This window comes from Podarcis muralis, chromosome 3, assembly GCF_964188315.1.
Source record: "Podarcis muralis chromosome 3, rPodMur119.hap1.1, whole genome shotgun sequence".
Taxonomy (NCBI): domain Eukaryota; kingdom Metazoa; phylum Chordata; class Lepidosauria; order Squamata; family Lacertidae; genus Podarcis; species Podarcis muralis.
Genome location: NC_135657.1, coordinates 89067684 through 89089435, shown reverse-complemented (window position 1 = coordinate 89089435; position 21752 = coordinate 89067684). Strand labels below are relative to the sequence as shown.

Sequence of the window (21752 nt, the reverse complement as noted above, 5' to 3'; positions counted from 1 at the left end):
CATAACATAGCTAGAGGAAGCAAGCCCCTTTTGAACTCACAGTGGCTTGTTTCCAGGTAGATAGGCTTAAGATGAGGCTTTAAATGTTGTGCTGGTTTTAGGCAGTCAAAAGAGGTGGGTTCTGAACACAGATTGTTATTTTGGATGCCTGTTCACATGCTACCCATCTGCAGATGCAGATAAGTCCGTTCACCCCTTTTGGTGCAGCAGCATTACAGGACTGCAAAGGCTTCACTGGGGCCCTGAGGGGGGAACTGGAACAGTGGTGCCCTTCCTGATAAGCGGTGGGGGCTTATCAGGAACTGGATCCTGACCTGCATTCTGCTTTGGCTAATGGGGATGCAGGCTGGGGACTTGGGCTGTGCCAGGGTGCAGAGCTGATGGAGCAGGTAGGTGTTATGTACTGAAGTTCTCACCCTAGGCCAGCGGGGAGATACTTAGATAGTTTCCACTCAGGTCCACATATGCAAATAAGGGATTGAATGTGACATTCAGTGATTGGATAGTTACAGAAAGGGGTTACTGTTGTGTTGTAGTGGAGCTCTATATAAGCAGGTTGGCTGAACCCTTCAGTTCAGTTCTGTTCTGGCCTGTGAATAAACAAGAGCTGTTTGAAGAATCGCTGTGTCGTCTGATATGTTCACCCACAACTTAACAGTAGGCTTCCCTCGGATCCGCCCCTTGCCCATTTAAGCAGTCCACACCTGGGGCACTACCTGTTTGTTCCTTCGCCGGGTTTTTTCCCTTCCCACCCACCCTCAGTTTAAGCTTAAAGTCAATGACTTTGCTGTGGCTATGGTGGTCGCCGTTCTTTAAGGAGGCCGGGTAGGAATTTGCCCACCAGGCTAATTGCCACTGACCCGGTGGTTTTGTCTACCTCATAGCAATCATCGCAACTGGTTGGGCATTGGGGCAATCCTTTGTTTTGGATGGAGGGGAGGTTGTAGTCTCCTCATGCACCTCCATCCAAATGCTGGGGTATCCCGTTAAAGGGATCCGGGGGGAGTGGCCATGTCCTTGTGCCGGGGGGGGGGGCAGGGCTGAAAACCCTCCTCCAGATGGGGGTCCCTGCGGGGGGTCACCCTATTTGATGTAAGTCTTAGGAACCCCCATCTGGAGTGACCACACCTCACTTCCGGTGGGTGGGCCGGAAGTATTTTGATTGCCCCATGCCCAAGCCAAGTTTCTTTCATCTGTATTCAATAAAGTTGTGGCCTGTTTTGACCCCAAACCCAGTCTCATTGGTCTCTTATTTGCATGGGTTGGGGTAGGCGAATCCGATGCCTGGTCCTACAAAGTGACTCCTTTTGCTCCTCATCTAGCATGGAAGCGCACATCCAGTGAGCATCTGAAAGAGGGAAGCCTCTGTGGTGACTATGCGGGGCCAAATATGTGGACCGCAAAACTTAAACTGATTCCCTATGTCTGCGCCACGTGCTGCTGGCTAGAACACCCTGCAGTTTCGGATGGTGAGGCTTTGGGAAAACTTCATGCTCCAGATAACCCCAAATGAGAGTGATCTGAATGGACCCGTAAAAATGTAAAATTGTAGTATGTGGGCCTGATAGATCTGTGAAATCTTTAGCTTGGTGCCCTCCAAGTGACTGACAGCTGTCAGCCATTGGTACTTTCACAGAGGAGTGTGTCAAATCAACGTCTTGCAGTACTAAGCAGTACCGAACTCACTCTCCCGCCTTTTCTGCCTGTATCCCTGACATTTTGAGACTAACATCTCACGCTGATGGGTGATGTGGGTTTATGTCTGTGTACACACTACCAGCTTAAAACACAGCTAGGTGGTTCTTTTTCTCAATTCAGATCAGTAATAATAATTTTTTATTTATATGCTGCCCATGTGACTGAGTTGCCCCGACCACTCTGGGTGGCAGAATGTGCATGGCCTATATCTCAAGAAATGTGGTGTTCTATAATTTACCACAAGACTGCTATTGAGTTCCCCTGTGTTTACAAATTTGTGACAGACTGTTGCCACACATGTCCTGCCCCATATTTTTTTTTACCAGCTGCTATGGAGGCCAAGCATTTTTATTGCTTTCTGTACACATACAAGCAAACACAAGAATTATATAATATCTGTGGGACAACTCTCTCCACATAATTAGTGGTTAGAAGGACTCAGTTTTAGTATAACACATCTTGAAAGTCTGTGGGTGTTCTATAATCAGCAGTTCTTTTCATGAAAAGTTTCTCGATCACGTTGAATATTTAAAAAATAAAAAATCAGCTTTGGGCCATACAGTATTCTTCTGCTAAACTGCAAAGGAATGTTGACTTGGCTCTGGCTATGTAGCCTCAACTGTAAAACTGCATTCTTTTTACAAGGTAATGAAAGCATCTAACTGAAGGCTTTATTTGCTGAGGGAGAGCTTGGCTTAACATTTTCCAATATGCTAGTGGTTAAACTGATGAGATACTTTAAAATGAGTCATATGTCTCTCTTGTAAAATGGTGCTGCTAATTGCAAAAGCATGGAGTGAATCCTTTCTATCTGTTTAGTGTGCTTATAAAACGGAGTATTCCCACTGGAAGCATAAATGCTGATCTGATTATGGCACCACCCCCACAATTGAAACTTTAGATTGACTAGTAAAATCCTGTGGTGTGTGCCGCAGGAAAAGTGTGTGTGGGGGAGAGAGAGAGAGAGAGAGAGAGAGAGAGAAAAGAAAGTATTGTGGACTGCTCGAACTGTTCCAGCTCCATTTACTTGCTTTTCTACCTATGCTTCTAAAAGACAGACAAAACAGCAACAAAAACAAGCAATTACTTTACCAGCTCACAGTAACATGGCAGAAGCTTAGGGAAAGCATAGTTTCCCAGGCAAGGTGTTCCTATTACAAGAGCATAAGAAGGATATTGACAAGCTAGAACATGCACAAAGGAGGGCAACCAAGATGATCAAGGGCATGGAAACCAAGCCTTATGAGGAATGGTTGAGGGAGCTGGGTATGTTTAACTTGGGAAAGAGGAGGCTGAGAGGAGATATGACTCCCAGTGGCGACGCTGCATGCTCCACTACTGGGGGTGGAGAGCAGGCGGGGGTGTGGCTGGTGCCCTCTGGGGGGCATGACATGCGCCCCGGGGGTGTGACACAATGCCCACAGGGGCATGGCGCACATCTCAGGGGTGAGGTACACCACCCGTGAGGGCGTGGCGTGCTGCCCGCAGGGGCGTGGTACACATTCTGGGGGTATGATGCGTCGTCTGTGGGGGTGTGGCACCCTGTGCATGCAGGGGTGCATGGTGCATGTCGGGGGGGCCCCGCGATGGCATCCTACTGGAATAGTGGTGCTGGGGGTGGTCCGCTCCCTCCACACTCCCGTTCCTCTGCCAGTGATGACACCTATCTTCAAATATCTCAAGGGCTGTCATATGGAACAAACTCGTTTTCTCCTGCTCCAGAGAGTAGGACTTGAATCTATGGATTCAAGTTACAAGAAAGGAGATTCCAACTAAACATCAGGAAAAACATTCTGACGGGAAGAGCTGTTTGACAGTGGAACGGACTCCCTCATGATTTTTGTGGGCTTGTTTTCCAGGCTGATTCTTTGAAACCCTGAATCTAAGTTTTTAAAACACCCAGGGTGGATACACAGTTACCTTTCCCCCACTCTTTCCAGGCAGAGGTCTGCACTAATGCTCCATATCCAAGCATTTGTTCTGTATGGTTTGCTTTTGCCATGAGCTTTCCCGGACCCCCCCCCCCCTTTTAAGCTGAATTGGAGCAAACATCAAATCAGGTTTTCCAATAGTTGCCATTTGTTCCAATTGAGCTTTAAAGAGCAGGTTTTCAAAAGGGGAGGGCTTGAACATGGACTTCTAAATTTTGGACCATGCCTAGAAAGAGCAGAGGAAAAGTGTGGATAAGGCCTGAGTCAGCAAGGGCAAATTCTGCCTGGGTTGACTAGGAAAAGCTGATATAGATGAGAAAATATTCACAGTAAAATAGTCAGAAGAGATGATCCTCACTCCAGTTCGTCAGAGAAAATATTCACCTGAAGTTAGGTCCAGTGAAATGACTGCAAAGTGGTTCAGACATGGTAATGCAGCATTACTATATATTCTTTGTTAAATATCCTCTTCACACGCAAATATATATCTATATTTTGTAGGTTCCTTCAGAATCTGAATTTCTGAGGTTCACCTTTGTTCCTTCGTTTGGAAGGCTTCCAACTCAGTTCTACATCGCTGATGCCACAACATTTCTTGCAGAGGGACCTGTGGATAGAAACTCTCGAGAAATTACTGGGCACAAGGTAGGGTTTTTTCCCCCCTTTTTTATATTTTCATACTGATTTATGTTTGTGTGGAGACAGTCTTTCAAGCTGTCTTGAAATAGGTTGGCTGCCATCTGCATAGGCCCTCTAATCTTTACTGTTTACAAGCAATATCAACTGTTCTTATTTTCAGGTTGGATTCACTCACATGCCAGCAAACCTAGTTTTGTAATTAAAGTTTATTTGGTGCTGTAGTGCAACAGACCCATTTTCTGACCCCCCTCCAAAAAAACTGGACATTTTGTGAAAAGCAAACAGGTGGGGAAATGTACTGGAAAGTGTAGGATAACTGTGGCTGATTTAATGTCAAAAAAATCTCCATTATAGCTGTCCTTGGTTCTTCATCACACCTTGATGACATCACAACCAGCCAGGAGGGATAGGAAAGGCCTGCCCATTTCAGCTCACCTTTGGGAAGCATATCCAGCTCGTAAATTCTTTGGCAACCAGTCACCTGTACTCTCTTTAGTCTTGCAAAGAGACGCTTAATAGATTTGCCTAACTTAACAGAGACAGCTTTGACCATTTGGGCATCCTCATTTTCTACAGAACCCAGTTTTACAGATATAAAACCACAGGCTTGGAGGGGGACCCCTAAAATGACATCCATACCAATCCTATAGCAATGTTCTGTAAGTATGCTCTGCTGGGTTAAGCAGAATGTCTTTCCAATCATGCCTTCAGTTGTGCTCTTTAAATCCCCAATTAAGGAGTGCCGACTCTGTTTCCCCAAGCCAATGTGTTTACACAAGAAGTTCCTAGGAGGTATTCCTGAATGAGCACAATGTGTACTAGGGTTAAGTGTACAGTCCTTAAGAGCTATTCCCTTGTGGAGTCCTACCTTGTGAAACAAGCTAAGACATTGTATTTGTTGTTTAAAATACATGGTGCCTTGTTGGGGACAGCCTCCAGTCTCTAATTCAGGAGCCACAGCAAAGCTGTTTCTGGCATTTGAGGGGTTAATGGCCAAAATCTGCAGGACCACTGAATGGGTCCCTGTAACAAAACAATGATGCTTTGTACTAAAATGCCCACCCTTAACAAGTACAGTCAAGCTCCCTGACTGCAAATTCTTTTGTTTTGTCTGCTCAGAGAGTGTCCTGGTTTTGAAGTCCTTTTGTGGCTTCAATGTCTATATGGGGCTTTGCCCCAGATTTTTCCCTCTGAGCAGCGTGGGAGCCAGTCTTTTGGTTTCGTGCAGCCCACAGCCAGAACCCAGTCTCCGCCGTGCCTGCTTTAAAGGGGTCTCGTAGTCCATTCTGCTCGAATGCACCTGCCTCCACCCCAGTTCCTTTATTGCTCCTAATAAAATGTGAATGATTTCTTCTGGAGTCTACCCGCCTCATTGTTTTGGTGCTGCTTGAAAGCGACAAGTGTCTTCCCTTGTATCAGGCCATATTTATGGGAAAGTGCGTTGAGGGAAGAGGGAAGTCGCCAACAGTGGAAAACTCATTATGTCAACAATACAAGCCCCACTTTCTTTGTCTGTGACCCTCCCCATCTTTTCTGGTGCCTGAGACGTTGGACACATTTTCCAATGGACTGTAACATTAGCTTATAGTACATATTCTTAATTCTTTGGCTGGTAAGGAAAACGAGCTTATGAAAGTAAAACAATTGACCCAAGTCTGGTTTGGTTTTGTTATTTTACAATAGGCCGAAGCAGTTCCTGGAGGTCAGGCCATAGGAAGTGGAAACGAGGGAAACAGCGGCTCTGCCAGTTGCACAAACAGTCGCCACAAACTTTTCCAAGCCAAAGATCGCAAGTCAAGCAGAGGGGAAATGGAAGGGGACGACCTTTTCAAAGCTGAATTTATCTTCATTACGGACTCGGATGAGGACAAAAACACTCCACTAGGCAACGGATATGGACATGGAAGATCTAAGGGTCTGGATGCATCCTGTTTGTCTCCGAGTGGCGAATCCAGAGGACATCAGACAGCCCCACAGTTACCACTGCACACTGAGATCTCTTACAATTCTGTCAGCCAACAGAAACAGTCTCAGGTATCTTGTTTTCCTAATTGTGAGCGTGCATGGGAAAGGAAATATTGCCATCTCTATGAAAACCTGTCTGTTTGTACTCTTCTTGGTTAGACTTGCTGTTTATTCGTTAACCTGCTCAGTTACGAATTGGTCCCTCGTGTATTTTATTGCCTTCCATGGCTGAGAGAAGCTGCTTGCCTAGTGGAAGAGATTGGTGTGGTGGTGGAAAAAGCACATGGCACTGCAACATTTTTTGGTACTTTCAATGGCACGTGGCAGTTATGGCAAATGGGAGTAGTCCAGCCTTCCCCAAGCTGGTATCCTTCAGGTGTTTTGGACACCCATCAGCCCCTGCCAGCATGGCCAGTGGCCAGAGATGGTGGGATTTATAGTCCATAATATCTGGAAATCACCACTTTGGAGAAGGTTGGTGTAGACTGCTACTATACTGCTTCACCTAATGATGGCTGAAACAACACTTAACCTGAGCAAGCATTCTACTTAGGACTACTTTACACAGGACAAAAATCCTCTCTCTATATATATATTTTAGGGTAGGGGCCATTAAGGAAACAAAGGAAGGGAAGGGCTGTTGCTCAGTAGCACGGCACAGGCTTTAGATCCCAATGATCCCAGGCTCAATCCCTGCCATTTCTAGGAAACTCTGGTAAAGATTCCTATCTGAAACACTCTAGAGCCACTGGCACTCAGTGCAGTCTATGCTTCATGGACCAATATAAGGCAGCTTCGTAATTCATTTTGATGTAGAAAATTGCAACTCTCTTGCATGCGGATCATCATGTGTAAATTGCTTCCTAGTGTGTGCAAACAAAAAAATCACATGACTTATTTGAATATGAGATTTGCTGGCATTCTGTGTAGGCATTGAGTGAAGTGTGAAGCATCCTACAGATCAATGAACAACTGTGACTGCTTTTAGTCTCACAGTATTACTCTGAAGCAGCCAGAACTATTCACTGGACCAAGCAGTCTGGGAATGTAATCAACGAAACCAACTTTTGCTAATAATCATGGGCTGGATCCAGAGGGTCCCTTCCTCTAGTGGAAGGAGCTGGATCCAGTACCAAATCTCCAGGCTTCTTCATACGTTATGTTTTTTAGATTGCTGTACACCTACGTTTATTTTTAACTGTAGACATGAAATGGTAAACGATGAATGTGGCAAGCATGTGTTGGTAAACACGGGGACTGTATTAACCATACACACTTGTTTCAGAGCTGAGATTGGCTGCAGATCTGTCTCAAATCCATTTGGGGGGGGGCTGCCTAACTTGTGGCACTGTAACTTGTAAAATAAAGATTTTGAGGGGGTGGGGAATGTTTCAAATGTAGTTAGTAGACTCGTACCTTATCTGCTTTGAGATATATGTGTAAGGATTGCTTCCTATAGACCAGGACTCTTGCATCTTGTGTCTACTTTGTTTTTTGTTTTCGTTTTTTGGAAACCTGAGTTTCATCATTGAGAGCTGGGTGCAAAATTGGGGCTCAGCTGAGCAAACATACAGTAAGAATTAAAGGACAGGGTGCTTCTGAACACATGTCCAAGCCAAGATTTGTGATCAGCACCAGAACCAAGTGTACAATCTCTCTCTCTCTCTCTCTCTCTCTCTCTCTCTCTCTCTCTCTCTCTCTCTCTCACACACACACACACACACACACACACACACCATTCCTGGTTGCCCCTTTAAAATTCATTTTTCAACAACATAATTTAGGAGCAGAACAGCTTTCTGGTTGTTCCTAATGTCAAAAACTCTTGCTGATTTACTGAAAATCAGTACCCCTCACCACCCCAGTTAAAGGCCATAGGTTGTTTAAATAATTAAAGGCCTGGGAGAAGATAAATGTTTTTGCCTGGTGCCTAAAGATATGCAATGAAGGCACCAGGTGAGACTCCCTGGGGAGAGCATTCCGCAAGTGGGGACCACCACAGGCCTCTTGTGGAGGAGGCACACAAAGAAGGGCCTCCGGTGATGATCACTGGGTCCAGGGTTGGTTCATATGGGAAGAGGTGGTCCTTAAGGTGTTACGGTTCTGAGCTGTTTAAGACTTTCTATGTCAAAAACCCATGGGACGCAGGTGGCGCTGTGGGTAAAACCTCAGTGCCTAGGACTTGCTGATCGTATGGTCGGCGGTTCGAATCCCCGTGGCGGGGTGAGCTCCCGTCTTTCGGTCCTAGCTCCTGCCCACCTAGCAGTTCAAAAGCACTCTTAAGTGCAAGTAGATAAATAGGTACCGCTTTATAGCGGGAAGGTAAACGGCGTTTCCGTGTGCTGCGCTGGTGCTGGCTCGCCAGAGCAGCTTCGTCACGCTGGCCACGTGACCTGGAAGTGTCTTCGGACAGTGCTGGCTCCCGGCCTCTTAAGTGAGATGAGCGCACAACCCTAGAGTCGGACACGACTGGCCCGTACGGGCAGGGGTACCTTTACCTTTTTATGTCAAAAACAGCACTTTGAATTGGGCCCAGAAATTAATTGGCAGCCAGTGCCATCGGGCCAGGATAGGCGTCATATGCTCAAACCGTCTTTCAACAGTGAGCAACCTGTCCACTGAATTCTGCACCAAACTATCTTCAGGTGCAACCCCACGTTTAACGCAGTAATCTAGCCTAGAGTAGAGCATAGATGACAATAGATAGGGCGTCCCTGTCCAGACAGGGGTGCAGCTGGGCCACCAACCAAAGCTGATGGAAGGCACTCTGCACCACGGAGGCCACCGGAGCCACAAGCAACACAAATGGACCCAGGCATACCCACAAGCTGCACATCCACTCCTTTTAGTATTATTCAGCTGCACTTTACCTGGAGTCATTCTTAAATGTGTAAAATGCTGCTTATATTGTGCTCAGCCAACCAAGAAGAACCTTATTCTTTTAGAGAACTCTGTATATATGGAATTCCATATGTATATAATAGGTACTAGTTTGCATCCCATGCCAGTGGGTTAGTCATGATGATGATGATGATGATTATTAATAATTTTATTTATACCCTGCCCATCTGGTTTCCCCAGCCACTCTGGGTGGCTTACAGCATATATAAAACATAGTAAAACATGTTATACTGTATATGTTGGTGTGTGTGTGTGTGTGTGTGTGTGTGTGTGTGTGTGTGTGTATGAGATTTGTAAGCTGTTAGAGAATCCCTCAAGCAGCAATTGTTTTCGTGGGTAAAGTGTTTAGCCAGATGGTGCTAAGGAATGTGCTTGGTGTCTTCAAGTCAGGACACAGCAATGCTTATGTCTTCACATCAACTTCTTGGGGAGATGTGCATGTATAACTGTGAGCCCATTTGCAGCCATTGGGTCCCTTTGCAATTCCACATAACACCAAGGTGTCTGCTAATAAAATCCTTCATGGGTTTGCATTTTAAAAACCTGAAGCTTTTTACATCTTCTGTTTACAACCCACAGTTGTGAATGGCATTTATTATTATTATTATTATTATTATTATTATTATTATTATTATTATTTGTGGGAAAGGGGGAAACAAATTAGTATTGAATCTAGAACACTGATATCTTTCTTTTATATAAAGCAAAGTGCCAACAAATTATGTGCATGGATTATTTAATATTAAATAGCAATATCACTTAGCAATGCAGCACACAATATAATCATTGGCAATTAAAGGAGGTGTTATGCTGTTAAAGCACATGGCAGATGTAGTGAATGGAAATAGGATGCATAATTTGAAGAACATCATGGTTGCTGCTCTGTATTAACATTTCTTTTTCTTTTCCCCTCTCCAGTTAACTTCTCCTCTGTCTACCTCTGATCATCCTTCTTATAAGCCACTTGTTGCTCATTTGCTTTTTCCAACTAACCTGACGGTAGAACAGGACCCGTCTCCCGCTGTCCACCAAGCCTCTTCTCTTCAAGAATCCCACAGCCAATGGCAGTCTGCAAATGGGTCCTCTGTACGCCAGACATCTACCTATTTACAGTCTACTGCTTCTTACAGCCTCCCTTCTCCCATATTGCAAAGACCTTCTTTCCCAAGTCACAGCCTTTCAGATGGGGCTCAGTTGCCCAGTGGTCTCCAGGCTAGGAATCTTCCCCAGAAATATGAGCTCACCTCATCCCCTTTATCAAGCAAAGACTCGTGCCCTTCTTCCCCACAGGCTCACAGTTCAGCAGACACGCTTCAGAGCTCATCCCCTCAGGCCGCTTCTCCTCTCCCGCCCAAGAGGTTTGCCCCCTTGTCTGTGGTTCCCATCTATATCACGACACACTTATTATCCCCTAGTCCAAAGCCTCTGTCTTCTCCTCTTCATGGTTCCTCCTCCACCATCTATAGTGTCAACAACCCCGGCAGCCAAATGTCTTCCAGTGGGAACCTTCTGAAATCCGGAACTAAGTCGCCACTACCAACCAGACTCTCTCTTCTGACTGCTATTTTGAAGTCAGGATCCACTCCGAAAAGACCCTTTTCTCCTGCATCTTGCCCTGCTACGTTTTCTCCCAATTCCCTGGGCTCTTCAACGCTGGCAATAGACCAAAAGTTTAAAATGACCCCTCCGACCCCTAAGAAAGCTGCCTCAGAGTATTCAATTAGGTCCGCCTCTCCAAGTCAAGAGGAATTTCGTCTTTCGGTGTTTTCTACCGTGCCCAATCGCATGGCCTCATTTTCAAAATCCAGCCCTACTCTTAGAACCAGGTCCCCGTCTCCTAAAAAGCACCTTGACACCAGGGCGCTTTCCCCTGACAAATTGTGCCCTTTGTCGCCCACCATTTCTTCCTATAGAAAAACAGTTGTGTCTCCTCTGTTACAATCGAAATCTCCCACTTTCTCCTTGCCTCCCCACGCCCCTAGGAAAGGGGCCCACTCTCCTGCCCACAAAGCCCGAGGGCCTGAAAAGTCTAAGAAGGTGCATACCTATTCCCCCACTTTTACCACTAAGTCCTATCCACTGTCTCCTCCCGGTGTTAGCCAAAGGGACGCCGTTTCCCCCACTGCAGACAAGGGCTCTCTCTCTCCAACCGTAATGCATTCTAGCTGCCGGTCAAATGGATGTTTACCGCAAGCCATTGTTAAGGACCCAGCTACCAATTCGCCAGGTCTTTCACCTCATTGGCAAGCTTCTCATACAGATTCGACTTCACCCACTCCTCCAGGCTATCGTATTAAAGCCCCTTCTCCACACAGAGAGTCCTCCTCTGTTCATTCAAACTTCCGAGCTTGCCCTCCATCTTCAAGACCCAGGACCCCAACGGTACCACAGCACAGATCTCCTGCCACGGTGCACTCACCTTGTTCATTGTTGTCAGGATCCAGGGAGGTGACTTCACCACTGTCTTTCTCTCTGCCTTCTGCCTCTGAGAATAAGAAGCCCCAGGTATTCAATATTTGCTTGCCTGCTTGCTTGCTTGCTTGCTTGCTTGCTTTCAGGGATGGGAGAGTCCATCCAGTTTGGTTGTTTCGGTGTCTCATTAGCATTATATATATATATATATATATATATATGCTTTCGTAGATTTTCACGGGTATAGGAATGCAGGTTTTGGTGTCCTCGGGTGTCTTCCCATGCCTAGACACCCCAACTTTTACACGGGAAGACACCCGAGGACACCAAAACCTGCATATATATATATATATATATATATATATATATATATATAAAATCCTCATGGAAATCACCAGCATTTTAGCACTAATTTCTTCTAATAATCACATGTAGTTTGACACATTTTTGCAAGCAATTTATCCTCATGCTTCTTTGCATGTTATTTTAATAATACGTCCAGTTTTATGCCTACTTTCCACTAATAGACGCATTTTTGTAAACACTGGTTGGAGAACAGCACTGCAAAATTTGGAGAAGTGTGACATAACTGTGTTTCGGTTTGCATGTGGCTTGGAAGAAATGGATATGTGATAGATTTGGCTTTAAATGTGCACTGAATCGAATTTCTCCTCCATCCCTACTAGCTTCCCTGCTGGTCTTCCCTTTCTTCTCCACTGCAGGAAAATGGTGCCCAAAGAATGAAAAAGAGAGAGAATCAAAGTTCTGAGCGATATGAATTATATCTTTGATAATTGAGATAATCCTACTCCAGCAATGTTTTCCAAGCACCTTGAGCCAAAGTATAGAAAAACTTTGCATAGGAGCAGTGAGGGAGCCAAGCTAACAGCTGGTGTCAAATTGTTCAAGGTGGTTGAAACAAAAAGATATTGTGAGGAGCTCCTAAAGGTTCTCTTGAAACTGAGTGGGTGGGCAGGAGACTGGCAAATGCAATTCAGTGGCCTGGTTTGCTCATCACAGTATGGCTTGCCATGACTGTGTGAATATGCCACCTCCCAGAGATGCAGGGTGGAACCTTGTTTGTTCCTCCCTGGGTGTGGGGTGGCAGCTAAGCCAAGGTTTAGCTCAGCTCAGATTGTGGTTAAGGTCTCTCTTCCTTCACCATGATCTATCACCCTAGAGTAAACCTTTATAGCGACATTCTCCCTCCACTGTATGCCTCTGAATACCAGTTGCACCAGTTGCAGACCAGATGAGCTGCTGGCCTGATCCAACAGGGGTCTTCTTAGGTTTTTCTCCATATCTTTGACTAAAGGAAAATAATGCAAGACCTCATTATTTTGCATACATGGCTTGCACCACTGATGAAGGAACTGAGTACCCATGAATTTCTGCATCATAGGATAACTGTATTTGTGGTTTTGACACCACATGTCATTAACAGTGTGCACCAGATTGCTCAGCAACTACTTTTAAGGTTTTGTTTCAAAATCCCTTCAGTTGAACCAGTGACCATTTACACACACAAAATCTTTTGGCACTGTTGGCACACATTCCAGCTTGTTTAAAAGAGAACTTTCCCCCCTTTCTGCTTTGTTTGCAATAGAATGACAGTTCTAATCTGTGCTCATCAGTAAGTGGAAATAACCGTGAGCTGCTCTGGATTAATTAATTTTGAAATTGATTTTTTTTTGGTGTGATGCACCCTGTTTTCTGAAGCAAGTAGGGCATTGTCTTCAATCCCACTTTTCAGTCCAATCAATTGCAGCATGATTCAAACTTGCATCAACAATAGGCTGATTTGCACATGCTGTTGATGGATATTATAATTATTGTTGGTGGGAACTAACTTTGTGGCTGGTTCCATAGAAATAGCTTTAATCAAATTCAGTTAAAAATGCAGCAGTTGTGTTACTGGATACAAACATTTATAAACCATTGTCCATATAAATCTCAAGCATGATTCATTTTGTGAGGAAGTGTTTCCCCACACAAAAGCAGAGCATGCCTTCTTAAAGGCTGCTAATAATTCATGGCCTGCTATTACGGCAGTCATCTCACTGAGCAAGGGATCGAAAAGCATGTGATCGTATGCAGCTTGCACAAAATGCTTGAATAGATTTTGCAGACATACAGGACAGAAGTCTTTCTGCCACGTTCATGTGTGTGCACACACAGACACACACCTGTGGCTACCTGCAAAATAAATATACTGTATGTGCAGCCCACAATTCTCTCACAAATCTTATGTGCATTCCAGAAATCACTTTAGTGCATGAACATCCACAGTGGGGTAGTGGGCAGGTGAGGGCAGTTGCCCCATGCATGGTTTATCCATAATTCCCAGATTCCCAGATTTTCTTTTTTTTAAGAGAGGGAATAAATTTTGCATTTGTAGAACCTGTTATATAAGGCAAAACAGACAGGTATCATTCATATTTTTTTGTGAGAAATTAGCATGTCTTAACACATGGACTTAGGGGATGCGAGTGGCGCTGTGGTCTAAACCACAGAGCCTAGGGCTTGCCGATCAGAAGGTCAGTGGTTTGAATCCCCGCGAAGGGGTGAGCTCCCTTTGCTCAATTCCAGCTCCTGCCCACCTAACAGTTCTCAAGGACATCAAAGTGCAAGTAGATAAATAGGTATCGCTCCGGCAGGAAGGTAAATGGTGTTTCCGTGTGCTGCTCTGGTTTTGTCAGAAGCGGCTTCGTCATGCTGGCCACATGACTCGGAAAAACTGTCTGCGGACAAACGTCGGCTACCTCAGCCAGTAAAGCAAGATGAGTGTCACAACCCCAGGGTTGTTTGCGACTGGACTTAACTGTCAGGGGTACCTTTACCTTTACCTTTAACACATGGACTTAGGTTTCATGAATAAACAGCATCTCTCATAGGGTTGGTATTTTGAGTGTATGGAACTGCTCTCTAGAACATTGTGCCTTCAGAACTTCTAATGAGAGTCAGGGTTTCAGGGGAACAGCTTATTGGGAGGAACACGGGGGAAATCCTCATCAAATAAAACATTTATTCATAGAAAGAAAGAAAAATAATAATTTGATGCCAGCTTTATTGTTATGAGTCACTGATAACTCTACACAGTGCAAATTCATGAGCTGTCAAATCTAGTTTGTCCCTTAAGAGCTTCTCTAATCTGACTCTGATAACTATGCATCCCATGATGCAAGGGTAAAGACACTAGGGAAGGAGAATCGGGGGAAAGAATGGACTACGAGGAATTAAGAAAATGGAACTTTGCATTTAAATCCTTCCTGGTGTGTCATAAAGAACTTCCAAAGCAGTGATTTGGAAGGAAAAGTGCTTTCTTGTGCATTGTAACACTGACTGTTTGGACCATGTGTGTCACATGCTAAGAAAAGCACTGGAACTTACAGCAGGGTAAAGGTAAAGGTAAAGGTAAAGGGACCCCTGACCATTAGGTCCAGTCACAGACAACTCTGGGGTTGCGGTGCTCATCTCACTTTACTGGCCGAGGGAGCTGGCGTACAGCTTCCGGGTCATGTGGCCAGCATGACTAAGCTGCTTCTGGTGAACCAGAGCAGCGCACGAAAACAGCGTTTACCTTTCTGCTGGAGCAGTACCTATTTATCCATTTGCACTTTGACATGCTTTCGAACTGCTAGGCTGGCAGGAGCTGGGACAGAGCAACGGGAGCTCACCCCATCGCGGGGATTCAAAGCGCCAACCTTCCCTGCTGTCGCTATTTTTGGGTGGGATTCAGTCACATACTGGCAAATTCAGGTTGAGCAAATAATGTTCATTTGGACCCCTTACACAGCAAACCTGCTTCCCTAAGAGATCAGAGTTTTTGCCCTAAGGAAAGTGATGGGGAGATGCACTGGAAAGTGGAAGGTAACTCTTGTTGCGACACAAAGTCATATAGACTCCCCACAAACAAATCTGAATGGATGCTTATTAAATATTTCTCTAAGCTCCCTGCAAATCAGTTGTGATGAGTGCTCAATATACAGGTTGTCTGGAAAAGCGTTTCTAGTGTGTTTACCTTTTCCTTGGGAGTGAAATTGAGTAGATGAAATGGTACTTGCCATCTGGTCCAAGGGACTTCACCACCTGCATCGTCTAGCAAACAGAGCTAAGGAAAGCAACTGCAAGTCAGAAAGGAGACAGTCACAAACTGGCCTCTCCACCTCCACTTCAGTGGTTGTCTGTGTCTCAGCTCCATTATATTTGTATTATTATCAAACTACCAGTGTTGGCTCTCTTTGCAAAGCAAAGAGTTATCGCTATTGCTCTGTGAAAGTGATCAACTGTCTCTATCACTGACCTGTCAGCAAAAGGGCATCCTTTCACACATGTGGGCTGCATGGATTGTAGGTATTTGCAGCAAAGCATAAAATGAATATTGTGTGCACCCTAATAGACAAATGAATGCATGCCAATGAATAGTGAAATGAATGTGTGAGCTACTGTTCTATAAAAGTCAGAAGAACATATTCACACAGCATGTAAGCCCCCTTAATGTTGACAATATTTACAGTTGAGATTTTAATGTATAATATGTTTTCCTTTCCCATTCTCACCGCCCCCTTTTGTATATGATTTGTAGTCACACAAGATCAAGACAAGCTACAAGGCTTTTGCAGCAATCCCTACAAACACACTACTTCTCGAACAGAAGGTTAGTTTATTAAAAAACCTGATTCCAGTGATAGTGGTAATTTTATAATTAGGAGTAGGCTGATAAAATCACTTATTTGGGGTACCAAAACATATGACCAATGCTCTGCTGTTTGTGGTAGATGATTGCCAGCTGTTTAGCCCTAAGCGTTGATAGTCACTCTAAACTACTGGCTACATTTACAGAGCATCCATCCTCAGGGATACTTGCCACCATTTGTGTGTGCTGTCTTGAAGAACTGGAGGTCCGGATTGGTTTCTGTTAGTCTTTCTAAGGAGCTTAACATTACAATAATCCAGGTTCCCCACCATAAGAATTCTGTTTGGAACCCTGGACAGAGGCAAATTTGGGAGAGCGCATCTGGTTCACTTGCACTGGGTGCCACAACAATGACAAACAATGGAATGGGAGAGGAAGTGGAGCACCACATTTTGGTGAAATGTTAAAGCCTGAAGTCTTTCACTGCCCTGGGGAGCCACTGCCATTCAGCATAGCCAGTGTTGTGCTAGATGGGCAGGATGACTAGGTTCAGAGCAAAAGCAGCTTCAAGTGTCCCTATGGGAGAAAGTAAACATCAGTGTGCATGCTCCCTCTAGAGGACAGGTGGGCACAGTGCATCAGAACGGCAGCATGACTAAGAACCAGAAGTCACATTGGTTGTGCCCAGGCCCTTGGATCTCTCTCTTGATTGTGGAACTTGGCTGGGAGAAATTAGCTTAAAGTAACAAGGGAATCTTAAAAAACACAAAAATAATTTAGGAGAAACTCATGTTTTCCTAAATTTACTCCTTAGATTCTTCTGCTTCTACAAATGTGTGCATGGAGATTAAGATTATAATACTACAAGTGTGGTTTATTATTTTTGTTGTTGTTGTTCCCCTGCGGTACTTTGCAAAATGAGTTGGGGTTACGGTAACAGCTGATTTGACGGAATTCTTTTCTTTGGGACTTTGTATGCATGTTGCTTAGGGTGCTTGGACAGATGGGTGCAATCTCAACAAAAGAAAGAAACAGGTTAACAAATGAATAAAATTAGCATTGTAGTTCTGCCTTTGTTTTTTATTTTTCCAATGCTGCCTTGATCTCAGAATAATTTGAATTAATCCGTAGGCACTCGATGAACCAGCCAAAGCAGAAGAAGTCGCAGAAAACAAATCTTTGGATACACATTCAGAGGTGACTCTATTCTTCTCTCTGAATTCAACCCATCCCTATGAAAATCCCTTTATTTCTGGTCATATCTCCATTTGACTGATCTTCTCCACAGTGAACAAATGTTAGAATTTGCACTTTTAGGTCGCATCCACGCCATTCATTGGAGAGCATTTCAAACACACTCCTACCTCGAAAGAATCTTGAAAATGGTCACATACCTTTCAGAGATCTACAATTCCCAGTCGCCTTAACAAGCTATAGTTCCCAGGATCTTTGGGGGGGGGGGAGGAATACGTTTTAATTGTCCTTTAGATGTATGATGTGGATGTGATAGTTGTGGTTCCCAAAAGATGCAGGCTATTACAAAATGCTGATAGCTGTGTTTTTGCCCACTTCTAATGAAAACTTTGTAATGGTAAGAGCTGTCTGCCAGTGGAAACGATAGACATGGGAGATGGCAGACTCTCCTTCACTTGATGACATTTAAGGAGATGCTAGATGGTCACTTGCCAAGGATGCTATGGTCCAAGGGAAACCAGTGCTCTCCAGATATATATATTTTTCAATTTTTTCAATTGATTTTCACATTTATCACAAGGAAAAAGGAAAAACATTACAAAACACAAAACAAAGAAAAAAAAGACACAAAAAAGAATTATTACTTCAAATCCCTAATTTCATTACATTGAAAACTGACTTCCTCAAATCCCCTCTATCTGAATTTCATTATATCACCTATTTAACAGTTCTCCAAATTCATATTTCTAATGATATTAACTCCTTTCATTTACTTACCTCATCTCCTTTATTGATATTCTAATCCTTAATATTTACTAGCACATATTCTTATTCTACCCCTAAGCCTATTAATTTCTTCCAATAATTTTCTATTTATCTTATATTACAGTATTTAGCTAAATATTCTTTAAATTTCTTCCAATCCTCTTGTATCTCCTCTTCCTTCTGGTCGCGGATTTTTCCAGTCAGGTCGGCCAGCTCCAAAAAGTCCAACATCTTCATCTGCCATTCTTCTGTTGTTGGTATCTCTTGCGATTTCCAATTTTTGGCTAGTGCTCTCCAGATATTTTGGGCTATAACTCCCATCATTCCTAACCATTAGCCAAGCTGGTTGGTAGCTGTAGTCCACAATATCCAGAGGACAGAACATTGGCTCCCTCTGCTGTAGTTGCATTTTGCATTATAGTTCTTGCATTGAGAAGGTAGCTGGTCTACATACCCCCACATGCCCCCTTTAAGCTCTCTGATTCTAGAATTACAAGGGCATTTCAGATATTTGTGTGAAATTTGTCGAAAGACCAAAAAGGGGTTGGGAGATACATGCATGATCTGGGTGGCGTTGGGTCATCTTTGGGGAGCTTAAAGTGTTGTGTTTTTGTGTTCAAGACAAATAAACAAATAACCCAAACGCTTAGTCATGTTGAACTTGAGCATTCTTGCCTGGAGAAAAATGGAGGCGAAGAGATGGAATAGATAATAGGATGTAGCAAGAAGAAAGATGGTGAAGGAGCAGAAAATGAATGAAGGCTGAAAAGCCATACGTTGGGCTTTGCAGGCACACTGCAATTGACAACACAATGCGGTTTGCACTTGGTAAAGTCAAGAGAAGGCGACCTATTGTTGTTGATTATAGAAGAGATGCAAGTTGTGGAACAGGACTTGAACAAGACAAAGACAAATTATGTGATATTCATGGCACAAGCTAATCCCAGTAATAAAAGCAGGAGATCATATGAAAAGGGGATGGTGAGCTGCAAATACATCCTTGGGGTGAAGTTGAGAATCATGTTGTAGGTAACCGTCTCTCTTTTAAAATCTTCTAGATGTGCTCCCCTGCTCAGCTCAGGCAACAAACTGAAGAGCTGTGTGCTGCTATTGATCAAGTCTTACAGGACCCCCTGTCTATGGTAACCAGATATTTAAAGCATCTTGTTTGTCTCTATGCTTTCTCCCCAACCCCTTTTGGTTTCTGCAACTGAGCACTTGCCATTTTCAACTCATCCTTTCTAGCGCCGTTGTGAATCTTCTCCAGGCTCCCTGCAGAACATATTGGATTCAGATGCAGGCAAAGTAAGTGGGCATGGATACCAGAATGCATGTTGTCTTACCCAGATGTCCACAGCAAAACATTTCTTCCCTGAAAACATGAACAAAGCAAGCTAAGGGGGTTCAAATTCAAGTTAATACAAAATTGTACTTTTCCATCTGACAAATGCACAATAGTCTGGGGTTGTTAATACACCCCATGCTTCATCTTTGACACAAGTTCGGGGGGGGGGACTTGTGACCCTCCAGAGGTGGTTTGACTGCTGCTCCCATCAGCCCCCGACCAGCATGGCCAATTGCCCGGGATAATGATGGGATCCGTAGTCCAACAACAACGGGAGGGTTACAGATTCCTGCTCTGGTGTGAAATACCCTGAAGGTTTTTCACTCTGTGGGTGGAACTACATACACATAAGGCCAGAAGTGACTAACCACCAATTTGGGGGCCTCATCTGCCCCTCCCCCAAATTTTTCAGGGCCCCTAAGATCCTCCCCTGATTTTGGAGATGATAATAATAATAATAATAATGGGAGGGAGGGAGGAGGAGGGAGGCACAGTGCTGTGGTGGACTGATAAGGATGCAATTTTTTCCTCTACGTTGCATTCAATGCCCTTTTAAAATGTGTTATTGGGTTGTTCTTGTTTTTATTTTGATTATATATTTTGTGTTTCGATATTGGTGTTTTATCCTGTGAACCACCCAATTTGTTCTACCTGTCTACTATTACCAAATGGGTAATTATGTGGTCCTTCTAGTTCCTCACAATGTGCTAACTAACTCTGATGTTTTTAATTCCCAGAAGGAAAAATAAACATATTCCAGTGTAGGGTTAAATAATGTTCTGGATGGTTGACAGTGAATCACTTACTACAGTGATTGACCACAATGGTCTCATTCAACATAGTCCTAATATCTTAACAAGACACCCTTTTTCATGTTCAAATTCTGTGTGTATCTTAAGCAACAATCTTATATTCACCTGGGAGCAAGCCTCCCTGAATTCAGTCAAACTTACTTCTGAATAGATGTGCGTAAGATTGTGTTGTTACTCGTCTGCATTGCTATTTGGTGATAACAACAGCAGAAAATTGCCTGAAAGTTACAATTTGCCACAAAACTTCTCAGTACAGTGCACATGGAACTGGCCAACCTATGTTGCAATTACAATATCGGGCTGATTAATCTTTACCTACAGACATTGATGTCTTCACAGAGACCAGCTGGACGGGAAACAAGATTTGTAAGTAATGTCATAAATGGACTTTAAATTTCTTGCCTGCATTCAGCCTTTGTATCTATTGGCAAGAGCACAGCACAGCCTTGGAACATATAAATGCAGAGTGCATTTTCTCATCACTGACTGGCTACAGCAAGTCGCTACAGATTAGGAAGAACAACTTCCAGACCTGGGAAAGGTGTTTCCAGAGAGATCTGAACTCTGGCATCTGCACTCTCTCTCTCTCTCTCTCTCTCTCTCTCTCTCTCTCTCTCTCTCTCTCACACACACACACACACACACACACACACACATTAAGCACTGATCATAATACCTTTACAAGAATGCCACGTTCAAAATCACATTATTCGCTGTAATCTTAATCATCTTTAGTCTATCAAACTGAATGACAGAAGCCCATCTCTGGGGAACTGAAAATAAGTGGCTTGAAGGCATTAGCATTTAATGAAGCATTAAATGGCATTATCCATCTCTTCACCTAGCAGCAGCTCCTTACAGAACAGGCACCTAGAACAGAAATCTTGAAGCCTACTTGGATTTTTTTCATTAGCTCCAATGAGGAGCTATAACAGGGCACCAACTGTATTTTCTCTTATGGTGATGATGATGATGATAGTAATAATAGTTGCCCCAGCCACTCTGGGTGGCTTCCAACATATATCCGGCATTCCGGGATCAAATTAAAAATTGGGACATCTTCTGTAAATCCCAGACTGTCCCTGGAAAATAGGGAAACTTGAAGGGTCTGGAACATAAATATTGTGCCCAATAGCCACTGGTGGCCTTTTTCTAATCCTCTTTTAAAGCCATCACTTCCTCTTGCAGGGACAAATTTTATAGTTTAACTATTTTCCTCTGTGTAAAGTTGCTGATGTCGCTTACAATTTCAGGTTTGGGGTGTATTGCAAATCTTGCTCTTCTGTGTGTGTATATTTTGGAATGAACAAACCGCTTACAGACATAGACTCTGCTTGGATAAATATGACAACATTTGGAATGAAACGTAATTTTGAAAAGAATTTGTAAGAAAAATCACGAATGATTCCAACTAAGATGTTACTTTCTCACTGCAAAATGTATCCATTTGTCCT

The 21752-nt window shown here is 43.8% G+C and overlaps 1 protein-coding gene across 9 annotated transcripts in view; it reads left to right on the top strand.

Annotated features, from left to right (window-relative positions):
* The window catches only part of MLIP (muscular LMNA interacting protein), a 53361-nt gene that overhangs the window by 15459 nt on the left and 16150 nt on the right, over positions 1-21752 (top strand). For 7 of the 9 annotated variants that reach the window (XM_077926319.1, XM_077926318.1, XM_077926317.1 and 4 more), the window contains 8 exons: positions 4131-4274; positions 5952-6302; positions 10053-11639; positions 16132-16203; positions 17314-17379; positions 19200-19283; positions 19387-19446; positions 20620-20664. In XM_077926319.1, the coding sequence (XP_077782445.1) occupies positions 4131-4274; positions 5952-6302; positions 10053-11639; positions 16132-16203; positions 17314-17379; positions 19200-19283; positions 19387-19446; positions 20620-20664 (2409 nt within the window). The remainder of the gene's footprint in view (positions 1-4130; positions 4275-5951; positions 6303-10052; positions 11640-16131; positions 16204-17313; positions 17380-19199; positions 19284-19386; positions 19447-20619; positions 20665-21752) is intronic. The other 2 variants (XM_077926313.1, XM_077926320.1) reach the window with 2 other exon arrangements.